At 36.8% G+C, this 19,255-nt stretch overlaps 1 protein-coding gene across 7 annotated transcripts in view; it reads left to right on the top strand.

Moving 5' to 3' along the window:
• Window positions 1-17,119, top strand: part of sky (GTPase-activating protein skywalker) — a 45,176-nt gene extending 28,057 nt beyond the window's left edge. For 3 of the 7 annotated variants that reach the window (XM_022850458.2, XM_086972445.1, XM_086972446.1), the window contains 6 exons: window positions 1,997-2,183; window positions 4,664-4,837; window positions 8,908-9,152; window positions 9,960-10,129; window positions 13,803-14,016; window positions 14,207-17,119. In XM_022850458.2, the coding sequence (XP_022706193.1) occupies window positions 1,997-2,183; window positions 4,664-4,837; window positions 8,908-9,152; window positions 9,960-10,129; window positions 13,803-14,016; window positions 14,207-14,398 (1,182 nt within the window). In that variant the 3' untranslated portion in view covers window positions 14,399-17,119. Of the gene's footprint in view, window positions 1-1,996; window positions 2,184-4,663; window positions 4,838-8,907; window positions 9,153-9,959; window positions 10,130-12,620; window positions 12,744-13,802; window positions 14,017-14,206 lie in introns of those variants that run through there. The other 4 variants (XM_022850459.2, XM_022850462.2, XM_022850460.2 and 1 more) reach the window with 4 other exon arrangements.
• Window positions 17,120-19,255: the final 2,136 nt, after the last annotated feature.

Here is a 19,255-nt window from a genome sequence, read left to right as displayed (position 1 = left end):
AAGAAGGCGCCACCTGGACTTGAAGGAATGGGTCCAGCATGGAGACAAAAAAGCGACAAAAAGCGTATTGCGTCAAACAAATGTTGTGCCCGAAATTTTAGAGGAAGCACTTAAAAACTAAGTCGAGGGTTCGATAACGTGTAATGGAGCTTGATGGCGACAAAGGCGTGATAAAGGGCGGATGTAAAATAGTAAACTAGTTTTAAGAATGTCTCCAAATGATGTTATCAGCATCCTTTGACGACTGCTGTCGCAGACTATAACCACGCGCAATAAACATGTCTCCGAAATTAGCGCAGTCAGTTTAGTTCATGATGAGCTCTCGCAGGTTCAGTAAGCCCTTGCTTTCGATTTCGGTAGCTTCCAGCACTAGCCAGAATTAAGCCGTTTTTAAGGATTAATTTACCAGAGCGGCTTAGAGAATGGCGCTTATGTATAATTTAGTTTGCTTGATTTGTGAATAGTGTTAAGGCACCTGTTGAGAATATTCTGATCAAGCGACCCGAATATCAAAAAGCGTCCTAGGAAAAGCTCCCACACCATATATGAAGGCAGTTATATCTGGCTGAACACAGCCATTTAAGAACCATGTTCGTTACAGCGTTTTAGACCAGGCCAACCGAGGAGTTTTTGTGAAGAAGTATATAGCAATACGCACAGTCGCCATGTACCTGACGTATAATAGACACATATCCTGGCATAAAAGTAGTGACTTTCGCCGTTCACCTAGACAGGCACTCTTTCAGAAAGAATGTTTCAATTATGCACGATAGTCAAAGTAAATGCTTGAGATCGATTTCCGAATAATCGTTTCCGCACGTGGTTTATTTCTAGAATATATACGTCAGAAATAATAGACGATTGAGCAATGTAAAAGTGGATCAACTACATAGAAATTTCGTACAGTGTTGACATATATAGAGTTTCGTAAGCGTAGAGCTTAGGTCTTTTAAAGAAGTTTTGTTTCGTTTTCGTGAAGATTTCGGGAGATGTGGTTGCTCTGAATAAAATTTCTGTGAAATAACACGTTATTCTATAGATCGGGTATCCTGAAAGTTCGGTCAGTGGTGCAGTAGTTATCTTATAACGGGTTACAAATAAGGCATCTGTTATTTGTACGTGAGTGACGATCAAGGCATTTATTGCACCGCACACGACATGCTTGCTAAATGTTGGCGGTTGCTCTGTCTATTACTATATAATGACGTGATACGATAATAAGCAGACATGTATAAATAAATTTATATTAATTTACTTTATTAACAGATTTGCAAGTACAAGACTGCATCTATTTGGATGTGCCTAATCAGGTTAGAGCCGGAGACCTTCTGGTTTCAAGTTCCAGGTGACAAAGCAGACCAGTTATCTCGGTACGCAAAAACATGTAGCTGTGTACTTTGTTGCAGCAGAACGGTTTGGCAGCTATTCTGTACCTTCATTTGTTGGTTTTACATTGAAAGTAATCTCTGATATTACTATTCATAATAATTACTGTCCCTCAGCACGCATATTTGTGTTGAAATATTAAAAAGTACTTTTTTTTTGCTGTAAAGACATAATAGTGAATAGATATAATGCATATAATTTAATTATCGGGCATGCATTCTTGTCGTCTTATGGCAATAGTGGTCTCAATTGTTACATTCTTACAGTATAACTAGGTTGCTTAAACAACACCCTATGCATATTCTTGTTAAATTCTCAATACGTTCCTATTGCAGAATCAATAACCTAACTCTGTTGGCCTTTATTGCATGTGTGTAATAACGACCGGTAGAGTCCAAGAATGCAAACTTAAAGCTTTGCTACTAATGCCCAAATGGCAGTTTTACTGTGGGCTATACAAATAGGTAATAGCAGCCCAAGGAAACCCGCCACTACCACAAGTACAACAGGCTGTGTCTTATTCACAGACCATCCATGTCTTCTCACAAATAAAAGCTAGTATTCCGTAACAAACAATTTTTGGAAATTAGGACTTCTTGTAACTTTTTAGGTGAGCGTGTTTTTCTTGACATGGCCACTATGGCTCTTCCGAGGACTTCCAGTCGCCTATTTGATCCGGGTATTCGACAACTATCTGCTTGAAGGCACTCGGGCGCTTTACCGAAGTTGTCTCCTAATCCTCGTACTCTATTCGCAGTACGGCAGCACTTCGCCACCAGCACTGAACACCCCGAAAGGTATCCGTGTACTAATAACGCCAATTCTCAGATAGGCATAAAAATGTTCGAGAAAACAGTTGATTCAATCTGTTAAACTACTTTATGCATGGAAATATTTTAAGAATAATTCCGTGTAATGTCACAGGTACCTGGTTGTACACTACTGTGTTTACATGCTTTCGTTAAACGCGTGTATTTATGGTACAGTGCATGTTTTTGCTTGTTGCATCCAAAACCTTAGGGCAGCTTTATCTCATGGCGATGCTTACCCATCGTAAATTTTCAAGCATTCAATCTGCTAGTTAATGAGGACCGATGGAAAACAAATACTTTGAAACCGTTTTTATATATTTCACCGGTGTTTCTTCTTCGAAGATTAAAGACATCTCACGTCGACGCTCTTGGATCATACTTATATTTCGATAATAAGATATCGTATCCTGGAAGATAAGCATTTTTAGTACACGTAAGTTTATTTTCGTTGGCAAATCTCTTTCAAAAAAAAAACACTCGAAACGTTTAGGGATGGAATAATTTAATATCAGCTTTTGCGAATGGGTAGCTATCTAAGCGAATGAAACTTCGAAGCTTGTAATTTGACTTTCTCAAAAAAAAATGGTTATGAATGTTATGTCATTCTCCTGAAAAAGTATTCCTTGATTGTCCCGATCCGCACTCAGAGGACTCTCTGAGGCAAACTAATACGCGTGTCTGTTACCATCGCAGGTAAACTAAATAGATGTTTTGAGCTCCAGGTTTAGTACTGCCGTTAATTATTACCTCAGGTAATTGGACCCCAGTACGAAGCAAGTCGTGCCTAATGCAGGTTTTCAAGCTGGACAACCTTAACTGTCCATAAGTTTATCAGACAAACGCGTTACCAACCTATAGTCCCAGCGACGTCTTAATAAAAAAACCGTTCATGATAGCTTACTTATAATAGAAAACAATGCTATCTCTACATGTTCAACTATGATGTATAGCGCTTTAAATGCAGGCTAGTGATGATGAGCCCAAACTCACATCAATTGTCGCAAATATAACGCTAAAAACCGCTCGCAGTTGTTCTTCAAGAAAATAAAAATCTCTGCTTAATAAGATCTTTGCCAGATCTTAATCTGTTTTTTTTTTTATTTAATTACACTTATTCTTGCCTTGTCCGATTTTATTCGAGATCTTCAGACCTCAAAAGCCTACTAATTTGAGGTCTACGCTCACACATCCCCAAAGTAAGCAACAGAGCCACCCAACTGGATATCAGTGTCACTGTCTTAATGAAAGCTGCTTGTATTTTATACCGTTGACCTCCGTAATTTCATCAGCTTTTATTTGCGGTCCAGCGGAGATGCAATTTATTTTTTACATAAAAAGTATACGCAGTGGGCCCATAAATCATTCCCGTTCTCTGTCCAGGTGCGACAGTTTTTAGTTCGCATGTCTACTTTTGGATAATAGTATATAAAAGAACTGTATAGAATGTTTGATTCAGCTCTTAGTCAGGTTGAATTGAATCGTTTGAAATAGAACTTCTAGTCTTATAACGAAGTTTATTCTTTTAACTTATCATCCGTGAAGGCTAGTTTGTTTTACTTCAAGGTGCAGGAGACAAGTATTACTTTTTGGAGTAGATATAAAATTGCCCGTTTGTAGAGTTTGAGCCACTCTCGAGATACTCTCTGCTCATAATCTATCTACTTAGTAGAGTTGTCTCCTCGACATTACTGTTTAAGACAGAAACTTTGTTGCACATGGAAACACGAAATCTTAGCAGAAAATTTGTCCTACGAAGGCGCCGGATTTGTGGAGACTGTATCTTCTTCGTTTTCTGTCACGTTTGTCAATTGCTCGCACTCACTTGCTTCTGGGAAGTCCGCGTCTGTCTTGCAGGGTGTCATGTATTATTTAAAAAACGTACTCATCGTGTTGAGTATTACATCTACTGAGCAGGAAGCATTGTATTCACCTTCCAATATTAATCTTTTCGTATAAGCAAGCCAATATTCTAGGATGAACCATCACTTCCTAATGTCAACAACTATTTTGTTTTTATCGGGAAGATCGTCTTGTGATATGTATTATGTGCTAGGTAGTTGGTCATCCATTTTACTTATTTGTCTCGTTTAGTACCTAACGTATAACCTGGGAAACACATTCATTACTGTTGATCACTATAAATACTTTGGTGTACTAAATACTGGGGGAGTAAAAGAAAAGCTCTAAATTCCTCGCAGAACAGAAAAATTATCGACAAACTGTAATGGCGCATTAGCATAGTACATGTGTCATTTAAATTTTTTGTCCATTCTTAGTCAACTTTTAATTTGGTTTTGTTTTGTTAAATTTAATAACTAAGTTGAACCTTTTTGTATGTAGCGAGTTTTTAATAAATTAATGTTATTACTTTGTATTCATTTTCAAAAAACCAGTTTTCTGTTCGTCGGGTTTATATTTTTTATTTTCCTTTTGCTTTCTTTTGTTTACTATGTGCTCACTGGTAGAGCACCATTTTTTCCGAGTTAACAGTTTATTAAGTTTGATTCTCATCGATGGATTGACTGGAGCAGATTCGAATGGAACGATGATGGATTCTAATGCCTTTGGTGACAGGGGAATCTTGCAACGCAGAAGCCTCAGGGATCGACTCAGGAGGTCGTTAAGAAAGTCTGCTCGAGGTTCGTTAAATGACAAATGAAACTCTTTTTTACAGACACGATCTGGCGCATTTCGGAGCCGTATGTATTTATCTTGAAGCTGGTTGTGATGGCTCTATTTTTCCACCTTTAGTTTAATCATTATTTTTTTATTATTAAATTTTTAACTGAGTTAATCAGTCACGAATTGGTGAATTCCCTAAAGGCAAAATAATTGTCTGCTTCTTTGCGATATTTATACAATTTGCATATAAGTGATAATTTTGTTAACTAGATTTACCAGCAATAACGAAATTTAAAAGTGTATTTGCCTAAAAAGTCAGAGTAGCTCATTAAAAATAATGTTTAGGTTTTTTTGTCAGTGAACCTTCGTAACGATAGCTAAGAGGAAAGTGAACTGTAAACAGTTTACCCTCTAAATGTTTACGGTGCGGTTAGTTCTACACAACATATATCTGGTAACCTTCAAGACCATCCATAGCGAAAATTCGTTGACGAGTTAAGCACTTGTTTTTAATGTGCAGTGCATATTTACATCGATCATTACAATTGTGCAAGCCACTCCCATCATCCTTAATTAATTTTATTCAATAGGAATTTCACAATAAATAATCATAATCTGCATATAGCCGATTACTATCTCCCACAGTAACACTGTACATGTTTTACTAGAAAACAGATTGCGGCTGAAATGCGTTGGTTGAGCTTGGAGAAATTCTTTCCTCTCGATCAAATCCGATGCTTTCCCCAGCCTTTTGCAAGCGTTTCCTCGGTGAAGCATCTCAAACAACGCTCGTGCGTGCACTCTCCTGTAAATTTTGTTTTCATGTGTACAAAATTAGTTGACTGAGCACCCGATTTTTAGTTAGAAAATAACCGATTTACTTAAATATCTAGAACTTAACTTTACTCAAACTGAGTTATTTACACAGCAAGAAGGTTCATGCGGGTTGTATATAAAAAAAAAATGATATTATTTTCTTTGATGGGTATGTAGAACTGCGCCACAATAAAAGGTAACGAGGGGTTGAAGAGTACGCTACTATGAGCTATGAAGTTTAAAATTTAGTATTGCTGTAAGGCACCCAACGAAAGTTTTACAAATTTAGAAAAACAGGATGTCTTTGTAGGCAGTAAAGGTTTAATAGGCATTTCAGTACTTTTTTCTTTTAGAAACGTTTCGATATAGCGTATCAAAAAATTATGTTTAATTAATATCTATTGTTATGTTTCTGTGACTCCTTCGAGGCATACGTAAATTAAAATCATAGTGAATCTCACTCCATTGTTGTAAACGATTGTGCTACATATATGTTGCTATCATGTTCGAGGATTTGAATCCATACACTAAGTAGTCAACTCTTGGCTAATCGACATATTGATGGCGTAATATCAATCTTGCAGTTTTTACCTGCATGGGCATAATTCTTGTCGTCTTTTCTAAAAAAAAATTGAACTCTTGTCCTCCTTAGGTTCTCATTTTAAGACCAAAAAAAAAGGTTTTTAAAAATAACCAAAATAAATCTTTATGGAGGTCTTCTATGCCTTTTTTTTATTTCTCTGGTAGAAAGAGGAAAAATTACCTGTAGTTTGTCAATTTACTGGGGGTGCGTCGCGCAGACATTGCACTTCTTAACTACTCCGGAGTTGACGTATATGGCGAATGCATTGTTTGCAAAAGGATGGGTAACTATTAAGGAGGAAAGCTTTCGTACGAAGACCTTACTGGCAGCAGCAGAAATTTTTAGTCCAGTTTCCTCGTTGAATAATAAAATTATGGTGTTAGCTATAAGTAGAAAATGTCTTTGCACCGGTTTAATAACGATAAATGGACGTTTTGTACATAGTATTGTACACGACAGCCTTTTTAACAGACCAAAATTCGAGACTCGTTATGTATTCTGTCATAATTATTACTGAAGTAAAGTTCCTACCAGTGTGAGAAGATTCATTGTTAGAACCTTAGAACAATCAATGAGCTCCAGCATACCTTTCATCCGCTTCAAGGTTGTATAAAACTGAACACTGCATCAACTTCTATGTGAAAAAAATTCTGTACCTTTGTGACCAATGACTGTCGTTTGAGTATTCTTGCAAAACGTGTACGCTTCAAAGCGATATAAAAAGACAATTACTACTGATTAGTATACTTTTCCCACAAAGCCACTTGTAACTAAGCGCAAATTGCCGTTATTAACTTTTTGTAAAAAATACTATAAACATCTTCCAAGCAGCGGAGTAGTTCATCGTGAAAATAGATCACCATTTCTCTGTACGTGCGATTTTCCTCAGTGGAGTAGTCGGGTTGCTTTTATTATTGTTGGTCCTAGGTTTACAAGTTTTAGTAGCCATGTTTATATTTTATAATTTAATATATGTTTTAATATAAATAATAATTTCATGTAGTATAATTAGGTCTTAATATGTTATGATAAAAGAGCTGTCTTTGAAAATAACGATTCATTTTAATATTGTCCGAGCTTATGGTTACGCACCCTTTTCAATGGTGCTTCTTATTATCTTAAAGTTACAGTTATAAAGTAAATGTAATCATGAAATGCAAGCAAAACTTCCTTGTAAACCTTTCATAGGTTTTTAGCATTTGTTCAATCAAATGTGGAGACAGTAAGCTTATGGCTATGTAAGTTTTCCTTACGAAATCGTTTTTGGTAATTGTTCTTTACGCCCTTCTTTCCCTTATTTTTTTTTAATTCAGCGCGAAGGATCAAGAGCCCTCTAAGCAATTCGGATTCTAGGAATGAAAAATACTTGACAAACGAATGTAATGCCCAGATCTTCCGTAGCCTCCGTTGAGATTTACGTGTTTAAACAGAAAAATCCGTGAACTGAATAAAGCTTTGTCGCGGAACCGGCTCACAGCAGCGAAGCACGCAATTAGCGAAGAAATAATAATACAATAAGTTAAATGTGTAAAGTATTACATTTCCTAGAGTTTAAGGACTTAAAAATGACTATTGGATATTTATTTTATATGGCTATGCAAACGAGACTTTTGTGTTACGCAAAATAGGTGCAACTAAATTTAGTATTATTTATTATTGACTATTTCATTAATCCAAAAAAGTAAACACCGATTCTTTTTTGAAATTGCGCTTTTTGTAACAAAACTCAATTGAAGGTTTGGATTTGAGGAAAAGAAAACGAAAGCTAAGGTGGATTAAATGTCGCCTAAGGCAGTTGATGTGATTTTGAAAAACTTGAATGTTTATATTTCCTAAAACTTCTGGCATTAAAGGCCACACTGTATATAAACACACAAAAAGTCTCTGCAAAACAAAAAAAAATTGCCAATATGTCGGTTGACAGGAGACATGACTATAACTACTATTTATTTAAATACAGATAAATGATCATTGAGTATCGGGTATCTATAGGTATTTAACCTACAGATACCCGACAAAAGGCGAACCTAAAATGAAAATTAGGAATATAGAATAATTTTGTTGGCATAATATGGGATGGCAGTATTGTCCATACCACGGCAATATTAAAAATCTCAGTTTTCCGCTAAATGGTGTAAAGATATTTCCGAGGTGCCAGGTTGTAACCCTGCCGGGCACACGCGAATGATGCAGTATCTTATAATCCTTGCAGATTTGTCAGCTAAGTTTTTTATTATCATTATTATTTCGATAGTAATTCGTATTGTATCGATTTAAACCGTTAGACTGTATTTTTTCCGTACATCTATATTATCATGATTAAAGAAAGAAAAATGAATGCATAAAGAGCTAGTTAATTATTTGGTATGCGGGTAATTGTTGTGAGCAAAATTGAGTAACTTTAAAGCGGCCGCCTTCTCCCCCTCTCTCCACGTGTGAAGGAGTTTAAAACAATATTTGAGATAATTCAGTTTTTTTATATATGCTATGTTACGAATGATTTTGTTTTCGTCGTCTTTTTATAAATCGAATTTTATTAAGCTGGTTTAAGCGCTGCCGAGCGTAGCAGCCCGGCCCAGTACTACAGAGGCACAGTGACTACCCAAACGATGTGCAAGCGGTATCGCTAATGATCAGTGTAACATGGTCCGTTATTTCTATTGTCTAATTTGTTGGGAATGGATGTAGCAACTCCAAAGGTAAGGCGCCGATTTGAGGCCGCAGCGAGCATGTTGGATGGACTCACTTTGTTCGTACGGAATGCCCTGCCTACTATGGTCAGTGAAGCCCAGTTTGTCGAAAAAGCGTTTTCGATTCGAGGGTTTTCCTCAAAGCTGCTCTCGAATCTGGCAAAGTTTGACGCAGCGGAGATTCAACAAATATCAGGAAAATTACCCATAAAAATTTCTTCAAGAGAGATTATCGTTAAACAGGTAGGTCTTTGATTCTACTTGGAAGTACGTCATGCTATATTAAAAATTATGTTTGAATTAAATAACTGAAGTGTTTACAACAATGATATTTTGGGCAGTCCATTTCTACATAGGATAATTATTCGTTAAGGGTATAATGTTAGGCTGCAAAAAAATGGTCGAATAACATATGTGGTTTACCTGGATCCAAACCCAATTTTCGTGCAAAAATGCCCACCTTCGAACTTTTATACATGGATAATTCATGTACTTCTTACTTCCTCACCACATTGTATTCTGCAGATTAGAATAGCATAATAAAATCACAAATATGTGAAAGAAGTGAGTTGAGGCTTTTTAAATAAAGGACGTGAAGTGCAGGCCTACCTTTTAAGGGGGCCTGAGCCCATTTTAATAGATACTGCTATGAAAGTGACTAAAATACCAAAATTTAACATAAAGACGCACGTAAAACTAGCGAATAGTTGTAGCACTGAAAACTCATTGACGCATGTCTTATATATATATATAAAAAGTCGATTCCAGGGTTATAGTGCTTAGATTTTTTTTGGTTTCTAAGATTTGCAAATTCTTTGTTTGCAGCTTTAGCTTTCGGATTTTCATATATTTGTAGGTTTTTCATAAGTAATTTTCGCTATTTGTCACCTTACTGTTAATAATTTATTGTTGTATTAGAAAAGTAAATACGAAAGAAGCTTCCGGTTAAACAAAAATATTACATTTACAATTCATTTTAAAATTTTCAATCATGGGGAATACGTAATAGGTGATTTATTAAACTACAGTATGTACTCGCTTTTATTTTAGATGGACCTGAGTACTCTAGATGTTGCAGTGCTGTACTACGTGTCAGAAATCAAATCATCGATTGCGTCTCAGACTCAGCTTGAGCGGCTGTGGCCGCATCTTCCTTCAAGGTTTACAGTGGTCAAGCCATATATTATCTTTTCATCCAATGAACATGGAACATCGCTCAGGTAACTAAACATTTTAGTATGCAAGAAGTGCTGGATAATTTACCACACAATGCAGGGGGCATCTAAACTGGGTCAAACTTTAGCGGGCTGTTTAGTTTTTTAACTGCAAGTAGTGGGCATGCGTTTGTCCGCTATTTTTGGTACTGGAAAAAAGCTTGTTTTTTCCAAAATTAAAATCGTGATGGAAAACTGTGTGTCGTTTTTGCAATTTGAGCAAAGATCAGCTATTGTTCAATCTCTTCGCTTTCGGCGAAGCGTCAATGAAATTGACAACATCCCTTTTCGTTTGAGTTCGACGGTCTACGTTATTGCCAGCTTTCGTGTTCTGAAATATTTAAGGGTAATTTACATGAGACAAGCCAGAAAATTACTATTAATGTTTAGGACGTAAAAGTCCATTAAGATGGTGCAAAAATAATTTCTGATGTCTGACCTTTTTGATACAAAAGCTAGCGGTCAATTCGGAGTCCACCAATTCTTTATCCTTTTGAGCTTTTTTTGTACTGGTTGGACTTCGTGGCCGTATAGATTTTTGGGGAATTATGCTTTTCTGCCAGCCCAAAAATTAATTTTCGTCGACATTTTTCCAATGTAGCGTATTTAAACACGCTTGATGCATACTTACGATTAAGTTAGTTACAGATCAAGGAAAGGACTTCGTGAAAATGTCTACCGAGTGACCTAAATTAGAAGATGTAATTGCGTCAAATGGTAGTTATATTGAATAAACGTGTTTGTCAAGAATTACATTGCGAATAAGCATTGCTGTAAGAAAAGTCATTGACGTGTCTGTTTTGGTGCAGATTTGAAAAAACTCATTAGAAAAATTCCCAGTTTAGATGCCCCACCCTCTATAATAACATAAGGCACGATCTATGACAGACTGATGTGCTTGTGTTATAAGTTTAAGTATCCTACAGAAGAATTTATAGGAGAAGCGGCATTACAATACCTAAGAGTAAAATGAAAGTAGATAAATAATAATTTGAGGAAAATACACATACAAAATTATTAAAAATGACAAAATAGTATGTGTAGAGTTTCGATCACTTTGTCTGCTCCTTTAATTTTCTCCATTCATAGAACTTTACAAGGTATGTGAATCGTAGCGTCAGATAGAGTCAACGTTCCAAACTACGTACAATATTGCCACAACAATCGCACAAATGTCATCAATAATTCATAACTGACCTAAAGTTTCTGAAATTGTTTACGTCCACTTTGAATTTGTCTAAGACAATTTTAAAATTAACGTGTACTAATTTTAGTTGAAATTTCTTGGGACTACAACACAAGTAGCAGTACCCACAATCAATAACTTTTACTACAGAATGTCCAGTTATTAAGGCACAATAAAACATTCCTACTTTTCGCAACACGCTACTGTTTAGCAAAAATAAGGTAATATAGGTTTAAAATAAGCTCAAATACTCACTTTGCTGTATGAAACGAAACGAAAAGAAGTGAAAATACTGTTTGGGTACTGTTTTTAGCCCAAATCAACCCACCGTGATGCGTGCGCCATAGGGTGTACAATGTGTCAAAGTACTATGTTGTTAGGTTAGGTCGGGGCATGTACTTTATTTAATTTTGCTGTTACATTAATGGTAATAGGCTAAAATGCCATTGTCTAAAAGATAATTGGAATCATATAACTGTAACTTACTCTGATGGGATTAAATCCAGATTCTTTAATAATTGTATCTGTTGGTTATATCTGAATAGAAACAGTTATTTCAACTACCGTTTTTAATTATGCCACGAGCGCCATTTCTGACAATCATGTTTATTTAATCTACCGTTCGCCTCTATGACATCTTTAATTCAAAATCTAAGTCATTCACTAGTAAATTTTAAACTATTGTTTCTTTAATCCCCAAATAACTGTTTAACAGTAACGTGCATCAAGCAATGTTAGTAATCCCAGCTTCGTCAAAAAGTGTCCCCTGAATACACTGCGTACAAAAAATATTGCGAAATGAAATTTCGGGATGGGAGCAGACCAGAGGTCCCAGTAACATAAAAGCTTGGTGAGGCTGAAAAGCTTGAAAGGCGTAAAAGACACAGAGAACCTTTAAAAGACTGACCACTAAACTTATCTGGACGGTCTAATTCGTGAAGACAACCGCTAAGTTGTAACAATAACTCTCGATAATCACATATTTTTTTCATATAATTCATTCAGATAATCACACATAGATTTTTAAACCATTTAGATGAATTCTCAATCTTTCAAATACAAACTCTGTTGTCCGGTTTGCCTTGAAAAAGCCTTCCTGGTATTTTTCGAAACCCGCATGGAAACTGGCAATTATGTACACCTTTACTTTTGGGCAAAAAGGAAGTGGAATTTGTCCGGCATAAAGAAATTGGGCAGAGAATAGCTGCTCTTCGCCGAAATTCTGACGACTACGCACGGCTTTCTGCAAAGGCCGCAAGTTTGTTTACACCCTACTTGGAATGGACTTTGCTCCAAGAGTACTGGTTTCAGGTGAACGCATTCGCGAAACCGTCGGGGACCAGTCGAAAAAAATCCGGATTTAAATTTAGCTTCGTGTATGCAACCAGTTCCTGCAATAGAGGCAATGCCTCCCTGGTAACCTCGATTGATGCCGCGAAGGTATTTGGCACCATCTAGCATGGTGTTTTTACGAAAATAATTTCCCATTACGATTCCTTGCCGTGTTGAGGTTGGTTCAACTCATATTTGGACAATTCTCTTTTTAGTTGTAAGCATTGGTAATGCAATCTGCAGTACTGGTTCAGTATTAAACTTCGAGTGGTGACATATGAAAACCAACTCCCTCTTTATTGTATACTGCCTAACATTATGATGAAGATGAGACGTATTCTTTTTAAAACAGCCTGACACTGTATCGATTTACCGAGCAACCTAAGTCTTGGCGGGACGGTCGTTCAGTTATTGTGGTTTGAAGGAAAACGTTTCTTTAGATTATAGATATTGTGTAAAAAATTTAGCATAATGTCATTTAGATCATCCTTTGATTATCAAGGTCCGATTTCACATCAAGTTTTCTCGGTGAAAATTGCATCCTTACTATTTCGCAATTATACACGCTCCGATCCTGTTGCATAGTGCCCACAAAAATATACGGATATCTCGTAAAGTAAACTACATTTTATTTTGACCGCCACCAGCCTCCCGCATATCGCCGTATTTTTAGTGACCCTTAGACATTGTTTCTTTTTGTTCGTTAGGAAACGCTTCGACCATATCCTATTCCTAATGCTCCTACATGCATGTGTTTCTGGTAATGCGTAGCTTATAATAATTAAAAAAGTAGACAGTGAAAGTTTTTCCGGCCTTTCTATTTCATAACTATGGGTAAATTGTAGAAAAACCTCACAATGTTTCAAAAAGAAAGTGTTCCGACGGATAGGCTGAATAATTTAAATGTTTTTAATTACGCTCTTTTTCTATTTAAACGGATAGCGCAACGAATCCAAATTTCTTCATAGGGAAGACCAATACTTATATTATTAAGCAATTTTTTAATGATCAAATTATAGATCGATCGTTAACCTACGCTGGTTACTGTTTCTTTATGCTTTATTGCAAACGCAAATTATACAAAACGCTCATAGCTTACCCAGTCGAGAGACCTGTCAGTCTGTTTACAAATAATATTGTTGCCCTTTGTACTTTTCATAGAAATTTTCTTCACATGGTGGACGAAGTCGAGCCACTTATTATCCTGATTAAAACGACAGAAGCGGAGATCTTCGGAGCATTTTGTTCCAGTGCTTGGGGCGAGCGCAAACATGAGCGAAAATTTTTTGGCACCGGTGAAACATTTGTGTTTACCTTCGAAAAAGGAGATACCATCAAGGTCTTCAAGTGGATTGGGTACGGCGCCTCTTGCAATGTACGTGAAACCTGTTATGTAAAATCAGATATTATTTAGGTTGTCTATAAGACAATTGACTTGCATCAATATATAGGCAAAAAGGTACTTCAAATAAATTTATGTGAAAAATTACAACACCGAACAAATGTGTTACTATGGTGTTGTTTTTTTTACTTGACCTATGGTTTTTTGTTATCTCTTGTTCCAGATGAACTTGTCTGCCGGTCAGCAGTTGTTCCAATGCGCAATGGATGGTCTTGATATAGGCTGTGGAGCTTTGCACATACTACCAGATATGAACACTGGCAGAACGGATAAGTCAGCTACATTCGACAACGAGCCACTTTCTCAAGGGAAGGAGTTCGGCATCTTAACCGTCGAAGCTGTAGCCTTCGAGTGATCTCTTAAACTGATATAATAAAAGAAATATGCAGAAGAACGTATGTTCTGCGTATTCAGCACTATTCCACATTTAATAAACAAATGCTCTATCATCAAAGCTCTAGCGTATCGTAGAGATTTGATAATTAGTAAGCGTAACACAAAGGAGTCATAATTAGATATACTGAGCGGGAAAGCAATAGCACAAACAAATTCATATCATGTCGAGCTGTTGAGGTAAAGACGTTCAGTTTAGAAGGCTAGAAACGAAGTCAGGAAGTTGTTTAAGGAAGAATGATGAGCAGTATAGAAGAAAGGTCCGACCCTTCGATGCTTGTAAGGCACGTTCAGTAACTGTAATACCCAGTAATTGAACATGCATTTTCATGCTCCCTTATTAGCGGCAGCGTTGATATATTATGATGATGGTAATGACGAGAAAGAAATGTTTTCGCAAGTCCTGAAAATAACAACATAACCAAGTGCTTTAGACACCGATGTCGCTCTTGATTCCTATTCTGTGGAATCGTTGATGACCATGTTTTCTTTGAGAAGGAAACCTTGCTCTCCCAACCATTTATAGGCAAGGCGGTTCCCACCATATGTGATGTCGATTTTACGAATGAGATTCATTTGATTTTTTTACATATAATTTCAGCGCCATAAATATATACGTAATGTAGTCCGCATTGTTATTACGGTTTGTCGTGTGTGGTTTGTTGTGGCGACCTAGAATATTATATGGATGCGTGCCAGGGAACGAAATATATAGAAATTTAAATAGATTATAGAGGGTAACTCCATATTGAACTTAAAAGAGCAAAAGATCTGAAAATATCCGTTATTGCCAGTAAGTTCAGTAACAGGCCTTATTCACGTACCCATTTCTGAACTGGCGATGCAGAAACTACTCCACAACTTCGTGGGCATTTCGAAACGACACTACTTTTTCAGCGTTTGAATCTGTGATGATGGGTGGTCATTTTCTTTAAAGCCTTGCCTCTATTGTCACTTACTGAACAATAACTTTATAATTATTATCATTATATTACTTTTGCATAATGATAGCAAACGAAATATGTGACTGCTTGCAAAAGCTAACAGCGTGTGAATATGTATGGATACCCATTTCCGCACCCTGGATATAGACGTACGTTAGCAGTATACCTTGTACAGATAAATGTTTTAACATTTCATTTAGTTTACACCGTTAGCACGAAAGACGTATTCTAACTTCGAGGCTATTAACCATGGCTAGTTTGTCAAGCTGCCATAGCTTCAACTACAATTAGCTGGCTTTTTGACATACAGGTGACAAAATTGGTGACGCGCTCAAGATTTTCAAACGACAGCTTCACGGCATAATATTATAATTACGCGAAGGTCGTCACTCGTCTATCAGACGACACAGTCCGTTCTGTTGAGTTCACTCATCCACCAAATGATGCTTAGAAATAAACTCGACTTACGTCTCTTAGTTTTCTATAGCTACACATGCACCGTTTGATTGTGCAGGTTTATGACGACAATTAACTATCTCATACAAGATTTAGTTCTATATAACGGTGTACTTACATAGTTTTCGACCGAAGATAATTTTAAGTTACCTCCTCCAAACCGGCTGTTTTTTTCGACCTATACAACTCCATTGTAAAATGTCAACATTTGACTTGACCTTCGATATTTATCTTGTTACGTTGGTGAGAACGACGTTTTTTTACATGTAAGAAGCTTAGCTTGCCAGCATATTCCAGTTGGCAATATCAACTTCCTAAACGCTAATTAATTCTACTGTAAAACATCAGAGCAATAAGCCTTGACGACTGACATAACTGTCCCTAAGAAGAAGTTACCTAACGGACTGCAAGAGTAGCCCAGCGCCGTAAGTCCTTGGAACCGTCTCTTTTTACCAACTGGTTATTAGTGTGTATTTCGACGCGGTCCTGTCAGATATGAAATTAGGTTAACCTGGTGTAGAACTACATGCGCAGACTCGGCAGTCCGATTCAGTAATAACCAGTGAAAAATAAGCGTAAAGCATGAAAACTATGCTAGCCGAATATTCGGAATACGAATATAATATTATACCAAAATACGCGCGCGATAAATGTGGTTGGAACACTAAACTATCTGGATTGTTTGTTGGACGCTGCTTTTCTATACATTGCGCTAACTATAGCATTGGAATGAAAAAAAAAAATGTTGTGTGATAAATGAGTACATTCATAGGATGCCAATTAAGTTAACACTTACAATTATTAAAACTACAATACATCATACATAACTGTATGAGCGTCAGAGCAATGTAGATATCGATAAAATAACCGATATGTACTGGTGGGTTCAGTTAAATGCTGGATTTATTTTGTAGACTGTGACGGAAAGTCATCAATCTTTATTCTGTATCAGGCGTTGTAATACATCGGCATAGTTGATTGCTGCAGGAATACTTAAATATGTAGTGCATGTTTACGTGACGTTACAAATTTAACAAAGAATTGGTTTTGTTTATTTTCAATAGGAAACTGATATTGATGAAGAACCAAGGACGGCTTACACCAATTACTTCCTTCATAGTTTTAAATCTATGACTTCTGTACTAATTCATAAAATTGCAGGTGTAGGTAAAGTTGAAGTTGCTGTTGATTGATGAAGAATGGCTTAGTCATAATACTACTGCGAACGTATGTGGATAACTTAATGTAAACTATTAGAGTAAATTAAAAAAATGAAACCAAAATGCTGTACTCGTTATTGAAGTTTTGCTATTTGAGACAGATAGATATAATATCGAACTACGCTTCGGCCTTAATACATTGTATTGATGTTGAGGGAGCTGATCATACTACGTGGTGGACGACAAAGTTTACTTCTTTGAAGGCAATTTTAAAGACATAACAAACATCACTTGTGTAACTGCGTCGATACTCAAAGAAGAATTCATTGGGGAGGCAACAGTTTCAGCTCTTGAGAAACAACTCGACCCCTTCGTAATGTAGCATAAGTTTATCATATTCAAGACATAGATCTATTTAGTTGCGAGGCAAGCATCGTAGCTAGATAGATCCGTGTCTTGAACAAGACTGAATCCAATGAGACTAAAAATATTGACATAATTTAATGAGCCACTTCGGAAAATAATATTAGTGTCCCACAAGTGATACAACTTTCAGTGACGGTGAGCCCCAAAAATGAAGTGCTACGCTGCACGTTGCTACCCTTTTTTTTACTGAACTTCGATGCATCTAACATTATTACGTGTGTGAGAAACAGTTATTCAGGCTGTAGATTGCTAATAGTTTGGTTTCAGACATCTTGATACTTGCATCTTTGAAAGCAGCATAGCTAGAATAATTGTTGTGCTTTCTTAAATCTGCTGCTTCAGTCTGTGTGTTTTCGTTTCGGCCCTCTTCTGGTGTCTGTCTATCCCAGTTGCTCATTTACCAATCAGGAACTCTAAGATTATCTTTGTTTAATAACCACACAGCGCGTACCTCATCTAGGTAATCCTACTGTCGATCATGTTTTCATTTTAGATTCTTCCACGGATTGCCGAACTTGCACATAAAACTAACTCATACTCCAATGGAACTCTGTAAAGTCGTGAGAAATACAATGTCCCAGTGCACGATTATTAATAAACAGTTTGCGTGCAGACTAGGGCGTTCTAAAATTATCCGATTTTTGGAAGATCAGCACCACTGGGCACTTGACATCAATAAATCTGAGTACATCTGTGTCATCGATAATATAATCGAATCTGTCTTTCATCATAAACAGTGAGATACTACAACAGCATATGATGGCACTGGAGATAGCCTTAGGTATGGCACCTGAAATAGATTAGAATTGGATCAATGTCGCCCTACAGAATGTGACACGCTGTGTACTGGAGTAAACAACTCAGACGATGGAAGGGCCGCGTCGAAAACCCGGCATTGAGCTTTTTTACATCAGCTCTATCTGCTAAGCGTTGCCGACATATGGATCAACAAAGGTCCGTGCAGAAATCCCAAAGTCAAGTCATGAGTCAAAGACGAAAAGTGTGTCTGTAAGTTTTAAAATTTTTAGGTAATTTATACACCTGCTTGAAAGGTTGAAACCTTAACACTAACTCTACCCTTATCTACCAATACTTTCAGCACTTTAGCAATAGGTGTTTCTCCGTGATAGCTTAATGGGTAATGTATTTGCATGCTAATTTTGGCAACACGTTGTGGTCTAGGTTCAAACCCGGGCATAGACAGGCCTCATTCGTGCTGGGAGCAAGCCATTTGATGAAATGCTTAACGGCGGTACCAGACGTAAAACTCTAAACATAAAAGAACAGGTATAAAAAAAGTTTAGTGTCTATATATATCAACAAAAGTGGCACATACATTCTGCTTACCATTACTTGAAATTATCGTCTTAACCGGGGAGGTCATTACTCAGGTTGAGCTTTTTAGTACGCGACGGCTGTGTATGCAGATTTCTTATACAAAATCTGGTTGGTGCAGAAAGTGTACGGTTTCCACTCCTGGTAATGCATTGGCTCAGAACAGGATAAGCCTTTTCTATCCTAAAGCATAAACTGCGTTACCTTAATTCTTCGTAAGGGCGCAATACATAGCGATATACAGTAATTTCTCTGTTGCTCCCTCGTTCAACCAAGTTTGTTATTCTGGTTATGCGACATGACAAAAATGTCCCATAAACATCAAGTCGTTTAAAATTGTTTATCTGAGCGATATGTGTAAGGGATCTATCTTCCTCACTATCTTCTACCTATAGAGTACTGTGAAGTTGAATCTTGGTGGCATACTAAGAAGTGTATGCAACCAATCCTTTCTGTCCAAGCTATGTATGGCTTAAGGGTCCAAAATAAATCCAATTC

This window comes from Varroa jacobsoni, unplaced genomic scaffold (assembly GCF_002532875.2).
Source record: "Varroa jacobsoni isolate VJ856 unplaced genomic scaffold, vjacob_1.0 scaffold_1462, whole genome shotgun sequence".
Classification (NCBI taxonomy): Eukaryota; Metazoa; Arthropoda; class Arachnida; order Mesostigmata; family Varroidae; genus Varroa; species Varroa jacobsoni.
The sequence above is the reverse complement of the archived record's forward strand: the minus strand, read 5'-3'. Positions and strand labels throughout refer to the sequence as shown.